Consider the following 23077-nt stretch of genomic DNA (forward strand, 5'->3'; position numbering starts at 1 on the left):
CCACTCTGGGCAGCACTTGGGTGCTTTCAGATGGCCTCCCATCCAAGCACTGACCCAGGCTGATACTGCCGAGCTAGTGGAATGTGTAAGGATCACAGCTCTCTCTGGGTCAGACACTCCTGGACAAGGCAGGGTGGAATAGATGCTGTGACCCTACACCAGGTGGCCTGCTATTCTGGGAGCAGCTGCCTCTGGTGTGGAAAGGGGTCATCTATGCAACCTTCTGCCTGTTCACAAACATCAGGCCTGTGATGACAACACATGGAAAAAAAGCAACGGATAGAAAACTAGGAGAGAGAGAAATGTCTGTACAGTGAAGATCCCCGCGGCGTATGCCTGTTGGGGTCTTCTTGTAATGCAATCACACAGCAGAGAGTTTATCCTTGTTAATATTTTAATGTTATATTTGCAGCATAAATAAAAGGCACATTATATGTTTGGTAAGAACAGTGGCTGAAGGAACAAATTGATAAGTGCCAGGATTTTGTTTTTAAACAGCAAAATACAACACAGGGCTGTGCCACGACTCTCCTCCGCCTCTGCGGACACAAAGGTCAACAGGAATCCATGGCACAGACTAATGCTAAATTGTGAGGACCTGCTCACAGGAGCACTTCGGTGAAGAACATTTTTTATTTGCTAGTGTGACCTGCCTGCAGCTCCTCTCGTTTTGTTGCGAAAGGCAGAGCAAGTCAAGAATTGTACAACAAACCTGTAGCAGGGAGGGAGGGTCAGGGAGTCCAGGTTTGGATACATCTAAAAACAATTTCATTGCATAAGGAATTGTGCATCCATTCAGGAAAGTTGATATATGTCGATATATTTCTATATATATATTCATACATAGGTATTTTCTTTTATAGAGATACTACACCCTTGTGGTTAAGCTTTTCAGGGATTTATTTTTGTGGGTTTTTTTATTTTCTTCCATTATTGATCGTAAAAGCTCTCCATATAAAACAGCCAGCTATTGGTTGAAGGGCAGGTGTCAGGTGGATTCTTGCACTACTGCAGTCCCATGCAAATGAAGACTGGTGGGGTTTTGTTTTGCTTTTTGCTGTGGGAAGGCAAATCCCGGGACCTGGTTCCTTGGGCTGCTGCTGTGAGGTGTGGGACAGAGAGCAAGACTCTGTTCGACCTGGAGGGCCGTGTGTCAAAGAGCCGCCATCCTGCTCCCAGAGAGCACCAGGGACAACTGGCAGGAGCCCGTGGACAAAGGTCACTCCTTTCGTTATGCCTCTAGCCCAGAGACGGAAGGGAGAGGTCACCTGTCTTGTAGGCCCTGCATGTGACACCCGTCCTCCTGAATCCCCAGGGGTTGCTAATGAGAATCAAGGCTACTGGATGGGCTGCCCTTGCTTTGGAGGAGCCAAGAATAATCTGTTCTCTCTTCCAAGGCAAGGGAGCAGCTTTGGCCTGGGCTAAAACACTCCTTCTATCTGCATTAGAAGAGAGAGGGGAGCAGAGGTCAGGGCGGGGCCTGCCTCATTTATGTGAAACGTTTTAAGACTGACTGAATTTTAGAGCAGAGCTAGTGGAGCAGATTTAAAGGTGAAATCGCTACCATGTGATTTCAGAGGCTGTAGGTCCCTCAGTTCGTTACGCTCCAATGAAAACTCTGGCTCTGGGCAGTCTAGAACGCGGAGGGATCTGGGTTACCCTGATCTCCAGTGGGCCAAACCCACACCCCTCCAGGTTTCCATATCCATAAAACCTTGTGGCTGGGCCCCCATCTCTCAACAAGTTAAAAATTAACACCCCATTTTAACCCACAAGTGGATTTTCTCCACTCCCGCCAACCTCTGTCAACCGACTTAGCCCCTTAAAAACCAACCAACCAAACAGCAAAGGCTTCTTGTGACTGCCAAGTATCATGGAGTTGCTTCAGCAGCTCAGTACTGTGTGGCAAATGGCAAAAGCAGCAAGTGGTGGTCTCGTAATGTCCCACAGGAAGGGAGCAATTAACAGGTCCTGGAGCTTGAGGGGCAGGTGGACCTTTACTTCCCATTACTCATTAAGTGATTCCTTCCCCAATCCATTAGGATTGAAAGTTGCCAAGGGCAAGTCTACACTACAAAATTAAGTCATCCTAAGGTACTTCAACTTACAGCAGCCGCAGTAATTAAACTGCTTTTGCACATCCACACTACGCTGCTTGTGTCAGCAGTGTGCATCCTCACCAGGAGCGCTTGCACCGATTTAACAGTCAGCGTGGGGCGTCGTGGGATGGCTCGTGCAAGGCAGCAACAACCGATGGAAGCAACACAATGTCTACACTGACTCTGCATCGATCTAAGCGCTACGCTGCTCACAGAAGTGGAGTTATTAAGTCGTCGTCATCAGGTCGATGTAAGCTGCCTTACGTCAGCCGAACTCTGTAGTGTAGACCAGGGCTGAGTTTGGGGTCAGAGTGCGGCACCCTGCCTGGCTGCATAAGAAACCTCAGAGCAACGGAAACCAGATCCACTATTGGCATCAGCCTGGAGTTCCAGAGAAAACCTAAGAAGCATCCAGCCCCTATCTTGGTCAGGTACCATTTGTAATAGACCATGCCAGGTGTGAGAGAAATTCCCCTCCCCATGCCTTAGGTGGAAAACGGCTAAGACAACCTATGGCTACCTACAACATACCCTTCCCTTAACTCCTTTCTGCTATTATAACAGTCCCCCTCAAGACAGAAGGTGCTGGCTTTGTGCAGCTGCGGCCGCTAATGGATCCAGGGTGTGCTGGGAAACTGCCCCACGCCGAAAGCATCCACAGCGCCTTCTCCCATGTCCCCTACCCCCTCCCCAAATAAAAGCAATACAGCACAACAAATGCAGAACGTATGGTGATACAGAACTCTACAGCACTCCCAGTATGGGACTTTTTAACAAGATGATAATGATTCAGTCCTGCAGTATACAGCACACAATGCTAAATAAGAGAAAAGGGCTAACGGGGGACAAACCCAGCTGAACAAAGGCAGCTTCTCATTACAGCACCATGGTTGTGTTTGTGCTAGATTCCATGGGGTACAGACAACAGCATCTCTGGACCCTTCCAAGTCATTAGCACCTTTAAAAATCAGTGGAGAAGTATCTCAAAGATCAGATAAAAAAAGGGTGATGAGCATGGTATAAAATGCCCAGATGGAGACTGGCTTTAGGAGGAAGAGCGGATTTCATTCAAACAGGGCAACTACCTCTCTCTCCTTGTTGCTCTACAACATCCCACCTGGGTGCTTGAGGCAAGGGGGTGGGAGGAGAGAAATCAAGTTTTTGGTATACAAAGCCCTCCTATGTTTCAGAAATAGCACCAAAACTGGAAATCAAGACACCTGAACGAAGGTGCCTAAGCTCTGCTCCAAACCAGAAGTGCCCAGGGCACAGCCTTGACTAAGGAGACTAGAATCAAAGTGAAATTCATGTAACCAGCTGTTACTTGAAACTATATGGGGTCAGCTTTCCAAGGCCTCAGCCTGTACCGTGCGACAGCTTCCAGTAGAGGGCACCAAAGCAGCAGCCAGAAACAGTCTGGCAGCTACCACCAGGGCATCAAGGTCCCAACTGGAAATGTGGATTTAGAGCCACCAGAGCGCCAAACCGCAACGAAACTTCAGACTGACACTGCTGACTTGTATATTCAGTCTGTCTCTGAAACAGAAGCACCGTATACCTCTACAGCCGGGGCTAGAAATTAACCAGACACAATGCAAAATCAAGGACCTCTTCATTTTTGTCACACATAACTGCGGCTGCAACCAAGGTGCACTAGGTAATGCTATAGGATTAAGTTTCAAGGGGATTGTTGTCCAGCCTGCAGCCCAGTAAGCAAATCTCTCAGGTAAGTCCAATGCCAGGCCTGCTTAATCGAACCTTTGTACGCAGTGTTGTCGTAGCTGGGTCGGTCCTAGGACATTAGAGAGGAAAGGTGGGTGAGGTAATGTCTTTTATTGGACCACCTTCTGTTGGTGAGAGATACCCCAGACCTGAAGAAGAGTTCTGTGTCGCCTGAAAGCTTGTCTTTCTCACCAAGAGATGTTGGTCCAATAAAAAAATATTACCTCACTCCCACTTTGTCAATATGGGCTGTAAAAGGAACACCCCCACCCCCACCTCTCAGGCTATCCTTTTATCCAGATGCCTGGGCATTGAGGGGATACAGATACACGGGCTGTATGAATGGTCAATGGTTTGAGCGGAGCAAAGGAGAACTTGTTCTGACAAATGCAGAACCTGCTCTAAAGCCACAGAATTCTAGATTCAGAACAGAGTCCAGAACGTTTGATGTTCAAGTTCCAGGTGGCTCTCGCTAATGTTTCTTGTCTGAAGCTAGGCCAGACTGTCAGAAGGAGTCTGAGCCTTGTGTCTAATGTATAAGAAACACACATGTGGGGGTGGGTTGGCTTAGAGAGTTCCTTACATTTCATTTGGGTAAACAATGGATTATGGGTGGAAAAAGGAAACGCTTCACATAACTACCCATGCTGCCTCAGGACTCTCCTATCCTGAGTTCTCCTGGTGCCGCTTCTCGTAAGTAGGAAATGTATGTTTAGTGCAGAAACGTTAATCCTAGGTCTCCTGCTGGAGAAAAGCTTAAAAGAAAAAAAGTATGTCGTGGTTCAGGTCACGGAGTAGGGGTGGCAGGGTGATTTAAGAACTCTGGATTGAGGGTGGATGACAGTAATCAGCTCAGGGCAGGAATCAAGCACCTGCTTAACGGGGCGGTTAACAGTACCCCCAGCAAAGTGGAAAGTCACACTGACTAGTGGTTACAGCATGGGACTAGAGGATTCAGGAGCATCCTGGGCTCACTGTGTCCTCTAACCAAGTCACAGGACTCCTGTGTACTTTATCTACCCCGCCTATTAAACTGGGTAAGAGGCCCACCTGGTTTTATAACACAAAAGCGAACTCCATTCTCCCCTCCTCTCCCAAGGAGACGGCGAATCTTTGAGAAAAATCAGTTACAAAATAGGGTCCTCCATGCGGACGGAGTTCCACAATCACAGAGATTAACCCACAAAACCCACAGCTCTCTCGCCATGCAGTTCTCTAGTCCGAGGATCTACACTAAATTGCCTCTTGGAATGAGACCAGCAAAGTGCTCCTGCTTCCAGGGAACTGTAGCACAATCTGGATGATATATTTAAATCAAAAGTACTAGGAAATTAGCTCTTTCACTAGCTTACTGTTGATAACTCGAGACCTCCCAGTTATTGCCCTGAATTTGCTAATACAGGAGCAAAAGGAACTGAGCTGAAAAGTGGGGATTTTTGTTTGTACTTGGCTGCAGACCCACAGAGCATGGGACTTACTAAGTTTCATAACCCAGCCCTGCCTGGTCCTCCAACCCACCCCTCCTCCCAACAAACTTGCATCTGTTTTGGCCGGCAACCAAAAGAAATCTTAAAGCAAAGGCACCACAATTCTGTCAGATGATCTCTTAAAGGTGATAGTCATTTCATGACCATTAATACTCAACTCTAATAGTAACAAGAGCTTTTGAGTACAAGACTACGACCCCTGGTATGTGTAGTGTAAAAATATAGCACGCCATGACAAAGATGAGAGAAAAGCTACAATGAGGGCAAGGAATTAGTGACAGCTGCTCTCACATCAAAGAGCTCCCTATCAGGAGCCCTGTTTTGTTTTGTTGTTCACTTTAGATTTTTAATTTTTAAAATTTTTGTAACAATCAGGATGTTCTCAAGCCACAGCGACAAGGAAGAGGCAACACTAATTCTTTGGTTGAGGTCCTACCCCACACCTAATTGTATCAAAAAGCAACAGTAGAATTTAAGAGATATACAGAGGAATCTGATCTTTTTAGTCTTAATTGGATGGGCTTGGGAGAACAAAAGGAGAAAATTAGTTTCTCTCTGCTATGAGCCCCTGAGGGCCAGGCTAGATTCTTGCTGAGAATGTCATAGGGTTCGATATTCTGATGTTGTAGGGAAAGAAATGCAAGTCTATCCTAATTGCCTCTAATTTTATTATTTAATTATTTGTTTCTATTATAACGAAGGTAAACACTAACTGATTAAAAATACTGCTCTGAAAGAGTATGATCCTACAGCTAGTGCTTAGCCCTTGTTCAATAAGAACTTACACGTACCTTTTAAACACTGCAATATTTTTCCTGGCCTCGTGAAATAAGCCAGAAGAGGATCATTTTCCCACTGTGAAGTAGGCCACACATAAGGGCCAAAGTTCACATGCAATCCAAAACATTCTGTGTCGTTCCCAGGAGGAGAAATTTGCATGAAGAGTAGGTGTGGGCAGTCAATTAATTGAAAATGACATTAGTCAGGGCCCCCTTTGGCCTAAGACAACTAATTGCTGACGCTCTTCTAAAGCAACAGGGATGGCCAGTGAAACTTGCTTTAGCTACCTCCAAGCCCTAAGATGATATTGGGAAGGCTGCCTGAAAAGCCCTGGGACTAGGAGGGCAAAATAACTCCTGTGTGCAGCAAGTCTGCGGACTACGTGGAGTTTGAGCCGTCTGTGGATATTTCCATCTATTCAGGAATCTAAGGTTTTGCTTTCTAAAAAAAGTTCTTCACTTTAGGTTGAAAAAGCAGCGGTCACCGAACAAGTCCATGAGATTGCGCAGCACTGATGTGGGTAGCTGAACCAGCACAGGAAAATGGGATAACAAACGGCATCCCCATCTATAGATCTGGAAGGAAATTCCCAACATGTACAACCCTCATTAGCGGCAAGGATGATCACAGAAAGCCATAAGCCATCATGTGCCAGCAATGCCCCTCTGCCATGTACATTGGCCAAACAGGACAGTCTCTATGCAAAAGAATAAATGGACACAAATCTGACATCAGGAATCATAACATTCAAAAACTGGTAAGAGAACACTTCAACCTCTCTGGCCACTCAGTAAAAGACTTAAGGGTGGCAATTCTGCAACAGAAAAGCTTCAAAAACAGACTCCAACAAGAAACTGCTGAGCTTGAATTAATATGCAAACTAGATACCATTAACTTGTGTTTGAATAGAGACTGGGAGTGGCTGGGTCATTACACATATTGAATCTATTTCCACATGTTAAGTATCCTCACACCTTCTTGTCAACTGTCTAAATGGGCCATCTTTATTATCATTACAAAAGTTTTTTTTCTCCTGCTGATAATAGCTCATCTTAATTAATTAGCCTCTTACAGTTTGTATGGAAAATTCCACCCTCTCTGTATATGTGTATTATACATAATCTTCTTTCTATATGTTCCATTCAATGCATCCGATGAAGTGAGCTGTAGCCCACGAAAGCTTATGCTCTAATAAATTTGTTAGTCTCTAAGGTGCCACAAGTACTCCTGGGTTTTTTTTCAGATACAGACTAACACAGCTGCTACTCTGACACAAGAAGGTAGGATTTCCTTGACAGTGATCAGTAATTTTACACACAGATTAATAGGAAATCATCTCTAGGAAAAGATGCAATTATGGAGAAGCTGGTGATTTAAAGGAATAACCTAGCAACTGGTTTCATAATTGTTCTAAACACACACTCAACAGTCAGTGAATTATATTCCTCATGATATAAAGGCTCCTCAGGGGCTGTAAACGCTGCTTGGCTAAAGGACAGAACTTCACATGGGCCACATCTTTTCAGCAGGCCTCCTCTAATGATGTCAGCAGTATTTATTTGCTCGAGCACTGCCAGTCTATTTGCATGAGCAAATCCATGCAGTTGCGAATAAATGAGACCCTAGTGGAAAAACTGGGCCCCTAAAATTAAAATCTTAGCACCGAAGTAGTTGTCCATTGAAATCAACAAATCTGAAATCCCATAATGTCATCTGGCTTTTTTTTTTTTTTGGCATCTGTTGCAACTCTCTACAGCCCATCATCTCCCTAGGTTACTGCCCTGATAACTCCCATACAGGTGACTAATCTAGTTAAGAGCACAATTAATCCTTTGCTTGACAGACAACTCACAGATGGACATCCTTCCTATGCGGTAAGAGCGGATCAGGAAGTGCTGTCTGCATGCAATGCACTGCAGCACTTCATCTTGGTAAGAAAACAGCAAAGGATTTTGCCACAGGTTACTGGAGCTAGCAGGGCTCTTTGGTAGCATCTCTCCCTTATGGGCCTCAATCCAGTGATGCTTCCTGCAAAATATTTAGCAACCTTAGCTCTTCCTGATTTCGATGGGAGAGGAGTGCTCTTGACATCTCCAAGGATCAGGCCTTCTAGGTGAAGTGGAATAGATTCATAGATAGATTCAGGATGAGAACATTCTATATAGATGTGTCTGCTTCAAAATGGATGGGAAGCAGCTCGCAGCCTATTTACATTTCAGGCTAGCTACCAGCAAGGGACTTGGGAAGGAAGGGAAGGGCTGATATTGAAATCAGGATTGGGGACATAAAATGAAATACTTTCAAAAAAATCTTTAACCTGTTTAAAACATTTTGCACAGTCATGATTGCTTTTCACAAGGTAGCACCAGGCAGGTGCGTCCCCCATAATGAAGGGGACCTCCAACATTTACACATCTGAAACTCCTGTTTACTTCTAGATTTGTCCTTTTTAATAAGGCCAGGCAAAGATCAGCTTGTCAGTGAAAGCTCAGCTGTCTTGTATGCTATTAAGCTAGCTACGTAGTTGTGGGGAGCCACCAAATCTGGAGCTGCTCTGCGATACTTTCATTCAGTGGCAAACCTTAGTTGAAATGGAAACTGGGTAGGAACAGAGTATGTTTTATTCTGATCACTGATCCAGGAACCATGCTGAGGGAGACAGGGGGTGGAGTTTCTGGTCCTGACAGCATTTGTTCTGCTCCTGCCCATATTTCCAGAAGTAGCAGGTTATAAGATATTGGACCTAGAAATACAGGTATCACCAAAGCACTGAAGTTATTTGCAATACGTTTGCTATCCTGAGTTGGTTCTGCAGAACATCTCAAAAGGTGACACATTTAGAATCTTGTCTCCTTGCTGCAGTTCCTTCTCCCAGGAAGTCAGAGAGGACATCTGAGTGCTAAGCTCATTACCAAGGACCTCCCTAGGCCCCATGAAGGGAGTTGCCTATTTTGAACACAGAAAGAGAAACGGTTTGTCTTCAGCAGCCTGGGACTCAGACATGCTCAGACTCTGCTGGGAGACAGAAAACCAGCTGGAGATTAAACTCACTTCCACCTCTTCTGTGAAACTACTGAGTTTTCTTTTTAAATACATAAAAATATTTTAAACACTGAACATTGTTTTAGTATGTTCAGTGAAACACACTTCAAGGGGAAACAGCTTGAAATCTAGTCAATTACCATTAAAAGCAGTTTCTGGTCTACATGTCTCCTGAGCACTCCTGCCAACTTTTGCAGTTTTACAGGCACATTTTCCTATTTTTCCAAGATGTTTCTCCCTTTAATACACTGACGACTCAAACGTACACGGGAACTGACTAAGTGACAGAGAAGAAATATTGAAACCCGACTAAGATATTGCTAAATATGCAGAGTAAATAAACAGGGGAAAAAAAGTTTAAGAATAATTATTTATCTCCAAGTGCTAGCAATCTTAGGCATCACCTATAACAAGAGGAGGTAAAAACTGTCAGACTGAAGTGTGATTTAACTTGACAGCGTACATTTAAAATCATGACATACAAATTATCATCTTGCTTTCCCCTCCTCTAAACTTCAATTCTGGCTGGATGTTTAGTAGCTGGTCATGAACCCCCATAAAGATTAATGCTTTACACGCCATCTGAAAGATGGAATTCCTGGCTGCTTCCAGATAGTAGAAAGCATTAGTTTATAGCTCTGTAAGTTCAGGAGAGCATACACACAAACCAGGTCAGAACTGAAGTGGGTGGGCCACAAGATGGTAATCAGAAGGACAAGATTTTAAGGTCTGTTTTCTGGTGATTTGTCAGGGCAGGAAATATGCCATGGATACACTGTATGTTTCTAGCCCCCAACAGGGCATGAGGTCTCAGCCCCCAACAGTCATTGCTCTGTCTGACCAGCCGTAGTTTTCTGGCAGGACCTGGTAGCAACTCCAAGATCACAGACTTGTGTAGTTTTTGATCCCCAGTGGTTAAGTAAGGAGAGCAAAAGGCAGACAGATTTTACAATAATGCTGTACTGTCCCAGGGAGCAAGTTCACACACCTCTCAATCAGTTCCACATCATTTTGGTAACGAATATGATGGTTGCTGTACTTACAGCTGTAGTGACTAAAGACTATAGTACCTATAATCCTTCTGCTTTCTCCCGCTCATTCAAACCCCTTGAGTCAGGATGTACAGCAAAATCACCCATTACCATAGCTCCTTGAATGTGGCCAAATCCCTTGGTCTGCCTCCAGACCCCAGGGAGAAACAACCCCACAGTTCAGACTGTCAGAGACCGAGGAGTGTGAGAAACACCCTTGATTGGGTTGTTCTGTGTCTGGATGACTGGCTGTTTTAAGAAGGAGCAAGAATGGGACCAGGGGCCTGACGGGTTTTTCCTTATTTGGGGGATTTTCTGTTGAAAAAAGGGCTGTTTTGCCATACAAAGCCTGTTTTGAACGTACAGGAAGCCCTAGGAAGGAGGGATTAAGATGGAGGATCTTACACCACCACCACTGACCACAAGGGGCCAGTAGCGAGCAGGGACCAGAGTCCATTACACTGACACTTGGTGAGTTTTTCCACTTCAAGTGTCTCCCTGCTTTCTGAACCTCGTAAGCCCCTCCCATTACAAAGACAGGTGCTGGGAAGAAAAGGATCAGTGATTTAGGGTCTGTCTACACAGCAAAAGCCGTGCATGGGCTAGTCTACCTGAGCTAGCTTTAACCCAGCTAGCACAGGTAACTGCAGCAGTGAACACAACATGGTACGAGCTGCAGCTCAGGGGAGCGCAAGCCCAGTATGGACCCTGGGTACATAACTGGCTTGCTAGCCAGCACTGAACCCCGCACAGTGCTGTCTTGAGTAGCTGGATTCAGCTAGCCCATGTGCAACTTCTACTGGGCAGACAGACCCTTAGTTGTGACTGTAGCAGAGTGAGCGATTTAGAACAGAATCTGTTTAAAAAAAAACATTGTCCTTTTTTGCTCAATGGACTGATTTTTACAAGTCCGTTTGCAATCTGAAGCTTTCAAACTCATTACACAAATCCACTCCAGTTACGGTGACCAGACAGCAAGTGTGAAAAATCAGAACAGGGGATGGGGGGTAATAGGAGCCTACATAAGAAAAAGACCCCAAAATCGGGACTGTCCCTATAAAAATCGGGACATCTGGTCACCCTAACTCCAGTTTATGCGGTGCTGGGAAGCTATTCTATTCTACTATGCCTTTCATTATTCCCTGTCTGAAATGTGACTGGTCACCTAAGTCACATGGTATTGTTTCAATCCTGACTAAGAGTTCAAGGAGCAGGAAGAAGGAAAGAAACGAGTCCAAGATAGCTGTGCAAACACATACGTGCACATGCGTGTTGCTTTCCTCGGACCAAAAAAATGGTCCCTTGTACAAGTATCCATGGAAATTAATAAGGTTTGCGAGCACCAAAGCAAATTCACTTTTGGTTAAAGCCTTTTCACACTTGTCCAACTCGCACTATACTTACCACCCCATCCCCTTCTGTACAGTCTATTGTGCAGCTGTATCCTTGAGCTGCCAGTCTCTTAACAATGGAAGGTATTTGAAGGCTGCTTTATGCATGTGTTAAGGCTATCAATAGGCAGTATTTACCCAGCGGTGCTGTCTCAACATGCACTGGTGCTGGTGTTAAAATGGGCTTCCCCTACCTCTCGCTAAACATCCACTAGCTTTCAGACGCTAACGTTAGCCTGCAGGCTGGAAGTGGAGTATGATCAGTTATCACGTAGAAGCTGTTTGGGCCTCCTGAGCCACACATATGAATCCAGCTACTGTAATGAATCCGTCAGAGCTATGCAAGCTATTCCTTTAGAAGACAGTGCGGTGTCTGCAAGAGACTAAACTAGTTATAGTTACAAACAGATTCCCTGCTGTCGTATTAGACCTCTGACAACATGGCCACGATCCCTTTCTGTCTTGGATTCTTAGCCAAATAAAGGCCCTGTGTCTTGTCCAATCAGGCCGTTAGACTTTATAAACCATTTCCGCGGTTGTTGCATTATCCTCACACGATCCTGAAAACCCTGCTGATGGTATAGCTCTTCGTCATCAAGGAAACAGACACCCTGTTGGGATAGTTATACTCAAAGCACTTTCCAATATGCAAATTCTCTATAGAAACAGCTTTAAGAAAAAACAAACGAATAAAAAACGAAGTGCCTGATCTGGAATGCCTCTTGCAGTAACTACACACAGGTTCTGAGCAGAGATGCAAGACCTACTAGCTCCAGTGTCTTTGAATATTAAGAGGGCAAAGAAACAGAGGGCAAAGGGACACAAAATCTCAGGAATAATTGTGTGTGAGTGTGTGTGAGACAGCGTGAGACAAACATACAATGGCCGTGTATTAAGAGACAACTAGGACCATGAAATACATTAGAGAATATGGCAGGGAGGCCTGAAGAAACATGAGGGAGAAAAGGGGGAGAAGAGACCCCCTAATTAGAAAAGCAATAAATGGAACTTCCCTGTATCTGGGGGGGTCAAATTCTACATGCTCAGATTTTGCTTTGGGTATTGCTGTCCCTGGCAAATATTCCAAGTCTAGATAAGCCAAACTACTGACTCAGCCAGACTAACTTGGGTCAAAAGTGGCAAGTGCAATTTGAGGTGGTCTGGCAGCTCAGGGTGAAGACGTCGAAGAGCTCAACGGAAGTAAAAGTGTCTTTAAAGAAGGAAAGAAAGATGAAGTGCTGAGAGTTTCACAGACTGGTGGGTTTGCTGTAGCACAAATTCACACAGCATCCCTTTCCGGCTCCCAAAATACAAATTCAAAACCACAGCTATTACCCAGCAAGCAAAAGGTCAATGACAACCTAAAGAAAGTACACACACACACACACACACACACACACACACACACTCACTCACTTTGGCAATAAGCAGACAATTCCAAGTGCCTTTTAAATGTCAAGGCTGGTTTTAAATCTACCCCATGAACCTGGAAGCTCTAAAAGAACTACATTTACTCTTGAGGAAAAGCAATAGATATACCACTACTAGGAGCAGAAGAAAACCATTAAAGAGGTAAAAGGCCGGGCAAGTGGGATATGCTTCCACCTCCCTTTGTTCAAGGCCACCACTTTATAAGATCATCAGGTTAAATGTATGGGAAACAATCCTTTGACATGTGTGGGGTTTGTTTGTTTAAATTCATGACTTATTGAGATGGGTAGTGGATTTCATAGCCGGTTAATTAATTATATCCAATCTGCCCCAGCTCATCCTTTCATGCATCCCACAGAACAGCTTTGCACGCAGTCCTGGCAGACAGCAGCTTGCTACTGCTTTACTGTTGTACGGAAGATTTATAAGCAGGCCCTTTTCTGAAGAAGGTACCTGCATCATTAGCAGCTATGGTGTCAATTAAGAGAGAAGCACTTGAAACGTCCACAGTTCCTACAGCTGCACCAGTGACTGCGAACACATACTTAAAAACCCCACAAGTTACAGCAGTTAATGATGGTTAATTGCATGTGAATCAGAGGTGCCAGGCTTGCTTCGGAACCAAAAAGCTTTGGTATCAGGGAAGTTAAACCCATGGAGTTAGGAAGCCCATTATCCTAAGCCTTTTTAACCTCAATAGCCCAAGTGGAAAACTTGGACGGTATTCTTGTGCCAAGGTGCAACGTTGCAGGTCAGCTAGAGCAGTGGTGGGGAAACAGATGATTGGAAGCAGCATGCTGTTAAAAATAAAGTGACAGCACCAGTAAATGTCACAGCCTCCCAACAGCTACTTTCCTTTGCTAACAGGTGAAACTTAAAATAGCGATAATGCCAAGAGAAACCACAAGCCAGGGGAGGTTTAGTGTTAACGTAACTGATACCTGAAAATGAACCTTTCAAGATGCATTCAAAATGAGGCTCTTTGTGATCTGATGATTCTGTAAGTTGACTGACCATCACTAAGGGATCAAGAAATCCCTCAATCAGAAGCCATCCTGTACGGACAAGTGATCACGTGACAAAGGTTTTGGGCCAGGCTCTGTATAGGATATGCAGTATAAAGAAGCTTCCATAGCTGCCCTTAACTCACTTAAAAAAAAAAAAAATCTGTATCTGCCCCCATTAAGCAGGGACTTAGTTATGATCAGTCTCTCGGTCTGCAAGTTCTTATGGGTTAGTTCTCTGTCACGTGGTTTGTGACATCATCTGCCAGCAGACTGAGACTGTGGAGCCATAATGACGTGCCACTGTACGGGCATGCTCAGTTCTGTCCTTTGGCTTGCCATCTGAGTGAGGACCGAAGTGGCAACAGCTTCAGCTGCAGAGCGCACGTTGAGCTCGTTGGGGGATGCTGTCACGGAGCTGTGCTGGATGACAGGAGCAGGGGAACCGGTAGGCTCAGAGCTCTCCTTTGGGCTTTCTGTTTTCAAAAAGAAAAAAAGAAAAAATAGTAATTGGAACGGAACCCATCATGCTGTTACTGACATTAAGACTGGGCTGTGGAAAGCGAGACTAACTCTAGCAAGCATCCCCGGATGATGAGAGAGTTAATCAGATACTATGCTTTACTTTTACATGGAGGCCTTTCAACCTGCCTGATCCCAAAGCACTTTTGAGAATGGATGCACGGATCCATATGCAGGAACCATTTAACCCAACATTGATATGCATCCACCTCTAAGAGGGGGTGCAGCAGCTGTTAACAGCATGCGCCAATTCTATAACAACTACCTAGGACAGGAAGTAAAAAAGAATAAGAGCCACGTGAAAAGAGCAGGGACAATCTAAGGATTCAGAAAACAATGAACGAAACTAGGATCTGGCTAGACCACCCCATTTAAATACAAAAAGCAGTGGGGGGAATTTTAAAGAACCTCGAGTTAGAAAGAGATCTTTAGCAAAAAGGTGCTAACATCAAAGCACGGACCATAGATCTAGCTTAACTTTTCTATAATACAGCTATGTCCTCATTATAATAAATGTACTTTCCTACATGTTGTTTCCTGGTATAGTACTTGGTTCGAGGCCATTTAGCCCAGAGACTGAACAGTTCCTTCGGAGTCCTTACCATCTGTTGGGTGAACACACAGAGAGGTATGTAACAGAAACCCTTCCACAAAGCTGATAGCATCCCGTTACAGCAGTGTTTCTGTATTTTATATAAATTATCTGGTTTACTCTTTATTGTTCTCTAGAACATTAAAATCAGTTAGACCTCATGACAAACCACTTGCTCACCAAACTTTTCTGTAACTTGAAGCTGTGGACAATGAACCAAGGACAAGACAAACAAAGCCAGCAAGCTTCTTCTGCAGTCATATAATGACCAACACAGACTGGTTTTCCAAACTTTGGATTCTTTCCCACTGTGTTTGGGCAGGGGTGCTAGACAAAAAGGATGATTTGTGACTGATCTCATGCTACAGTGAGGGTGATCAAACTTCATGCTTTGGGAGAGTATAAGCTCATTCATTATCTGCCTAAATCAAGAGGAAATTCCCTCCTGCACAGCTGGTTAGATGAATTATGGAGAGGATACGGTTATCATCCTGTGAAGCAGCCAGTATTGACCTCTGGTTGGATACACGGGATTCCTCTTACATACCAAAAGTGTAAATCCCATGTCACCAGAAACCAGAGAAGAAATTACAGCCTCATTGTGCACAGCTGGGTGCGTTTTAAGATTCAGATTGCCACTAGGTCCTTTCACATTGCTCTGTATCCCTTCCCCAAACTGGTTTCACCTCACCCTCGTAAGTGAGGTGCTGGCTAGGACACAGCTAACATATCGAAAGATACAGCTAGCACAGTAGATTTCAAAAGTGATTTGGGGGTGAGGAGGGAGGGTCGAGCAGAGAAACAGAAGAGTTTGGCATCCCAAAAAGGAGATTTACAAGGTATTACAAATAAAACAACCCAACTGTACATAAGGCAGCTGTAATTCCATCAAGGGAATCTGGCATTTTTGTTTAAGGACATGCTTAGTCATAAATCTTTATAATAAAAAAGGCAGCCAGGGAGAAGGGTGATAGGGAAGGGAGAGGTGTGAATTTCATTTTTATTATTCAGATGTGTGATGAATTCCTATTATTGGAGTAGACAGACTGAGGAATAAAAATAGGAACTGTAAACTCTGGAAGTTAACAGGAAAAATCATGTTGCATTATACACAAAGAACACCTGTCTGCAAAGGCTGGGGGATAGGGATGAATTTCACGACCACATTACTCAAGCTGTGAGTCACTGTAATGACTGAAAATAAACTGGCTATGCCAGGGACCTGCAAGGCAAATATATGTGTTCCATTTCGTCAGAGGGGAATGCTTTGGAGATTCAGAATGGGGTGGGAGTCAGAAGTGAGACTATGGAGGCATGGCACTTTCTTACTTCTCCTATTTGCTCTGTGCACCCTCCATCTTATTTTACCGACCCAAACAAGTTTCCAAATCTCATAAGGCTGACACAAGCAGATGTAGCTAGGGGATAGCCAGCCAGAGCCCTTCTGTCTTCAGCATCATCAATAAGCCTTCAGACAAATTCCAAGAGTACAAAATCTTTGTTAGTGGGGAAAATGTAATAGGCAGAAAATCCAGTTAGCTTTTTAGATCCCAGGCTGATTACTGTGAAGCAAGCCGTGTTGTTGTAGCCATGTCGGTCCCAGAATATTAGAGAGAGAAGATGGGTAAAGTAATATTTTTTATTGGACCAACTTCTGTTGGTGAGAGAGAGCAGCTTTCGAGCTACGCAGAGCTCTTCTTCAGGTCTGGGAAACTTACTCAGGCCTGGTCTACTCTGAGACAACTGGGACTAGCTGATACTGGGGGGGGCACACTGGGAAGGTGGGACAGCTGCCCCACGTGTTGCCTCTGGGAGAAATCTTCCAGCCCCATCTCCGTGGGCCACAGCAGCCAATCTGCTGGCTCCTGAGGGGTTGGGGCCACAGAAGCGGGGAGCACATGCCTCTGGGCTGGGCAGGCCCTGGCCTAGGGAGAGTCACAGCACCACAGGGTCTCCCCAGGGTTCCCACGCCTTCATGGACACATCAGCAGGGGAGACATGGGATGTGGGAAATTATCCTAACTCAGGTTGAGCAGAGGGAGCCTACTCCTAGTGCCTTTCCCATCGCCCCCCACCCTGCACCCGGCCTGGGGACGCTGCACTGTCCTCACCAGAGTTACCTGGAGGGGGGTGCGTTGTTCTTCTCCCCCTGTGCTTCCCCGTCAGCTTGCTCGGCCCCTCTCCCTGGCAGCCAGGCCCTTGGAAAGCGGAAGGGGTGGGATGGAGCTGCTTTTCATGCTGGCTGAGGGAAGCTTACATCAACCTGTAAGCGTCTACACTAAAATGTTGCTCCCGACGACGTAACTCGTCTGCTACGTTGACCTAATAACTGCATCTCCGCGAGAGGCGTAGTACTTAGGTTGATGCAGTGAAAGCGTAGACACTGCGTTACTTACCTCAACTTTAGTGGCATCCAGGAGGTGTCCCACAATGCCCCATTGTGACCGCTTTGGTCACTAATTTGAACTCCACTGTGAGACGGCCAGGTACGTAGGTACACGCTCCTCCTCTTTTAAAACCCCACAAATTTTAAATTCCATTTCCTCAGCATGGAGAGCTCACCTAGTAACTGCCAGCTGACCATGCAGTAAACGCACTCCTGCCTGGAGTACAGAGGAAGTGATGGAACTCCTGAGTCTGTGGAAACACAGTGCCAATCCAGCCATAGAAACACTGATATCTACGAGCAGGTCACTCAGGGCATGGGGGAGAAGGGCTACAACAGGGACATGCAGCAACGCTGCGTGAAAATCAAGGAGCTGCAGCAGGCGTACCAGAAGGCAAGGGAGGCTAACAGTCGCTCTGGAGTTGAGCTGCAGACACACCGCTTCTACAAGGAGATGTGTGCCATCCTTGGGGGAGACCCCACCACCACCGCCAAGAGCCCAGTGGATACTTTGGGGAAACTGGAATCAAAGGCCCCTGCAGTGCAGTGAGGTGTTGGACAAGAAGGAGGAACATGGGGGACACACGACTGGGGATCCAGTGGCGCGGCGAGCCAGGACCTCTTTCTGACCCCGGAGCAGTCGAGTGGGTCTCTACTGTCCAGCCCTGGAGAGCCTGATGCAGGGAAAGAACCTCTGGTAAGTATGCCGTTTGCTTTGATATTGCGGAGACACATCTATTCATTTACTATTTTTCAGTCAGGCTAGAAGAGGTAGTGAACCAACCAATAGAGGCAGAGTTCCTATCTGCTTCTCATTCCCCTGTACAGCTAGGCAGAGGGGGCCCTGTGGAACAGTTTGTTTACATGCACTGGGATGTCCTGTGAATCCTCCACAGAGGACTCGAGGAAACTTTCCTGGAGGGAGTCTGCAATCCTCAGCCGAAGGCTTCTGGGGAGGGCTGCCTTATTTCTTCTACCCCGGCAGGACGCTTTCCCACACCAGTAAGCAAATACTTCAGCAGGCACCATTGCAGCACACAGGCTAGCAGCAGACGCATGCAGACTTCCCTGACAGCCTCCGTTACGCTCAGGAGTGAGACAGCTAAAATTTCCCAACTCCAAATTGATTCCCAACTGATCGGTAGCAATCTGGTGTGGCCAGCTTCCATACAGCGATCGCCACTTTCTTCTTCTCCATGAGCGTGGCTCTTATTTTAGTGGTGCTGTGCTGGAGGGCCGGGGACACAATTCCATGAACGTGGCCTTGAGCATCTGAAAGCTTTGCAGTCACTGCTTGTCATCCCAAACCAGTGCTTGTTTCTTGGGCCCAGAACCAGCGCTTCACCATCTGGCAATTGCTCGGTGAATGCCAACAACAACCTTGAATTGTTTCTTTCTTTGTCCATCAGCAAGGCAGCCTGCAAGGGATTGTCATATCCCTCACAACTCCTTTGGTGGCTCTGAAAATACTGAAGGACCAGGCGCATTGTGTTTTTAATGGTCAGCACAATACTGAAGAGCAGTGAAGGATCCATGCCTCTCATAGAGATGGCAGATGTGCAGGTTTGTGAGGCTTTTGAAAAGAGGCGTGAAACATTGGGGGATACAGATATCATGGGATGGAGAATATCATGTTACCAGTATCATGGGATGCAGATATCATGGGATGGTGAAACCATGTTACCAGTCATCCCTGCGCAAGTCGATTGCCCCTTGGGGCTTTGCAAATCCTTTCCAAAACACCTTGCACCACATGGTGGTGAGTTGCACAGTGGGATAGCGACCCATGGTACACTGCTCTCAGCATCGATGCAAGTGCTGCTAGTGAGGACACACACACCCCAACACAAGGAGCATAGTGTGGACATGCAAAAGCGATTTAATTACTGCGGTGGCTGTACGTCAACGTAATTTTGGTCAATTTAATTTTGTAGTGTAGACAAGCCCTCAAGATGGAACAGATGGTCCATTCAAGGTGAAGTAGCCCGCTAACACCCTTCCAGTCATAGCGAGAATTAAGACTCCCTATGACTGGAGAGGTGGTAATGGGCCACTTTGCCTTGAATGGTCCCCTTGAAATGTGTATTAACTCCTTATGCTAAACTATCTGTTCCACCTTGTATTTAGCTGTGACACTGAGTATGTTTTTCAGATGTGAAGAAGAGCTCTGAGTAAGCTTGAAAGCTTGTCTTTCTCATCAACAGAAGCTGGTCCAAGACAAGATGCTACCTCACCCACCATGTCTCTCTACTGGCAAGCAGTTTAAAATAAAGATGTCTTCTCACTTGTAAACTGAACCAGTTTGATGTGAATTGCAGAGAACATGAATATGGAACCCCATGATATCATTTATAGAGTCTGGACTTTTCGACTGCAACTGCACTTAAACAGCAGCGTTAGTTTCCAACACTGAGCAGTATAAAACAGTGGAGAAGGACACCTAGTGTTCGGGGCAACTCTGGACCAGATTCATGGGAGAAATTGGAGTTTGAGTGATGGATGCATGTAGAATATTTCATGCTTCACGGAAACATACTGACAAAAGGACAAATACGTTATATTATCAAAGCTTTTACACTGTAGTCATCACCATGATATCTGATCGCCTGCTATACAAGGTCTTGGAGCAAAATTGGTAGTGACAGAATGTTACCACTGTTATTGTTCCTACACAAAGTGAGTTGTCTGTTCTAAGTTCAGTTTCTAATGGACAGGGGACCACATCACAACTGACACTAATTGGAGCTCTTGTTGGGAGCATCAGAGAAACCCAGGGCAGAACTCCCCTGTCACCACTTTGATGTGGCTTGCTCCAGTGCAGGGATAAGGCACATTGGCCAGGTACAGCATGCAAGAAGCCTGCGCTGCCACTGCTTGTGCTTTACCTGGTCCTGTGGAGAGAGGACACCAGCCCACCGGGCTGTCAATCTAGCATCCTTCAGGAACACTAAGTTCACGTAAGTCTTCTATTCGGGTTTAATTCTACTCAGATGTACCCTAAGGTACAGTGCCGGCATGGGCAAGTCACAACTCACCAAGATACCCCTGTGTTTTTTTCTGTAGTGCAGTGACTGGGCAGTCCTTGTGAGCCAACAGTAGCTGTTTAAGTTGAGCAACTTCATTCCTCAGTAGTGTAACTTCATTCTGAGGTAAAGAAAACAACATTTACAGGGATCATGAGTGTTCAGAATAATATCCCTTAGCTGTGGCAGAATACTAACATGTAGACTCTTCAAAGTTTACCTCCAAACTCTTGCGTCATTTGAGGGCTACAGACTCTGGTCATCACAAATTAACCCCTAATAAAAAGTAGTGTTTGTGAGTGAGTGTGTATTCAAAACAAGCTTTGCAAGGTTGTCCTCTTACAGACCCGTACCTTACCGGGAAATCCCACGTTCCAGATGTAAAATTAGTCTGTATGCGCTTGCCACCACCACCAATGGAAGAAATGCTAACAATAAGAGTCAATGCAATATTTTGTTGACCTTGATGGAAAGCTAAAAATTCAAGTGGCATCTCTCTGAAGGCCAAAAAGTCTTTTTAAGAGGACCATTAATGAGGACTGACCATGAACAGCTATACAGAGTAAAACCGTATCAGGGACGTCTGTTCTTTGATATATCAAGGGCCACACCGGCAACAAAATAGGACCCCAAGTCCCACCTCAGGTTGTTCAGAACATGACAGCCACTCTTACCTTTAATATGGAGGAGGAGTCTGTAGGTGTCAGCCTGTTATATACTTGAGTGGAGGCTGCTCAGACCTACATCTATCCATCTAAAGTACTTACTGTGGCTCCCATTTAATAGTTGGTGAACTGAGACACAGAGAGCCTAAGTGACATGCCCAAGGCCACAAATTGACATGCCCAAGGTCACAAATTTGTTAGTCTCTAAGGTGCCACAAGTACTCCTTTTCTTTTAACAGAAAGTCTGTAGCAGAGGAGGAAATTGAATCCAGGTCCCAGGTTTGCACAGTAACCAATAGGCCTTCCTTCCTTTCTGTCACCTCCCCACAAATAAGGTTGCAAGCAGCGATCCATTCTGAAGCCAATTCCATACCTTTCTCATTCCTTTCAACACCAAACCAAAAAATGTTCATGCTTTCAAAAACTTCAGGTTAACTCTCAGCTATTAGTTGAAAATTTTCCCCCTGAGAATTTCAGAGAGCATGTTTGTAATTGAAATTTGAGATGTGCTTAACATCTGTCCCCCCGTATCTGGAAAACCCAGTCAACTGCACTTTGAAATTGGCTAGGAAAACAATTTCTACAATTACCTTGTGACAAGTATGACGCTGGCAGACCAGGTCATGTCAGAGTGTATTCAGGCCAATTCACTTGTGTATTAGTATAGATCAAAGCAATTGTTAAATGTATATGTGCTTTGGGTGTTTAAACTTCATAAAACTAATGGGATGTTAAGTGCATTGTTTTCTCTCATCTGTATCCTGTTATGATGTGACATCAAACATTTACATTGTAAATACCGCTGTAACTAAATAACTCATCAGACATCAAAGAAGCCTTGTGGAATGCTAATGAAGGACTTTATCAGAAAAAGTGCTAATTACAAAGCAAATAGCCATTGTGTCTGATGACTGGAGGTCTGAGACTCAAAGTGCATTCCTCACCCACTGTCAAAGGAAAAGCTCAGGTGGGTAGAGAGACTGACAGCTTGCTTTCTGTGAGAAGAAGCTATAAGAAGGGACTGAAAAAAAGATCCTGCATCTTTGGACTCTGACAGGAAGTGTACGAGATATAAAGTAGAAATCCCCAGAGACAATCTAGGTACCCTGGAAAGACTTTTGGGAAACTGGCAGTTTACTATGTCGCTGCCACCATTCGGAGTTACAAACTGTGATTCACCTAGACAGATATTTTAGTTGCTTTAATCTCTCAATAACTCTCATTCTTTTTTCTTAGCTAATAAACCTTTAGTTAATTTACTATTGGTTGCCAGTGCCAGGGTTGTCTTTGGTGTAAGATTCAGAGTACCAGTTGATCTGGGGTAAGTGGCTGGTCTCTTGGGACTGGGAGCAACCTGATGTGGTGTGATTTTTGGTTCAAGTGACCATTATCACAAAGTTCTGTTTGGATGGGTGGCCAAATAGTCTGGAGAGTCTAAGTTGGTCAGTGACTCCATGGTAAGACTGGTACAGTGATCCAGGAGTTCACGTTTGTTACTGGGTTGGTGAAATCTAATGATAGAACATACCACCAGCTTGAGGGATTTCCCTGTTTCTGACAGTCTGCTTTGCGGCAGGCATTCACAGTTGTGAGCCACTCCAGACAGCGTGACAAAGAGGATGAAAATATTGTAATTAGTGCTATTGAAGCACACTGCATGAGTCACTGAAAGCCAGTGGGGGAAACAGCCCACACTGGACGTGAATTCAGTCTTCAGAATCCTTTCCGTCCTTGGCCTGTCTGCTGAGAGGGGACTAACTGCAATGGGAAGGGAATTACGCATCGTTCTGCTTGGCACAGCAGGAGAGAGGCTGCCAGGGAGCTAGTTATAGCCCCCCAATTTTCAAGGAGAATCTGAACTGCCCTGGGCTTCAGCTGCAGTTCCCTCTTTGCTGGCCTGTG

At 45.2% G+C, this 23077-nt stretch overlaps 1 protein-coding gene across 4 annotated transcripts in view; it reads right to left on the minus strand.

Annotated features, from left to right (window-relative positions):
- Positions 1-376: 376 nt before the first annotated feature.
- ATF7 (activating transcription factor 7) overlaps positions 377-23077 on the minus strand; it is a 106583-nt gene continuing 83882 nt past the window's right edge. For 3 of the 4 annotated variants that reach the window (XM_037883828.2, XM_043532650.1, XM_037883829.2), the window contains exons 11-12: positions 20523-20631; positions 377-14463 (exon numbers count right to left, since the gene is read on the minus strand). In XM_037883828.2, the coding sequence (XP_037739756.1) occupies positions 14246-14463; positions 20523-20631 (327 nt within the window). In that variant the 3' untranslated portion in view covers positions 377-14245. The other variant, XM_037883830.2, reaches the window with a different exon arrangement.

The sequence above is a fragment of the Chelonia mydas genome, chromosome 20, assembly GCF_015237465.2.
Source record: "Chelonia mydas isolate rCheMyd1 chromosome 20, rCheMyd1.pri.v2, whole genome shotgun sequence".
Taxonomy (NCBI): domain Eukaryota; kingdom Metazoa; phylum Chordata; order Testudines; family Cheloniidae; genus Chelonia; species Chelonia mydas.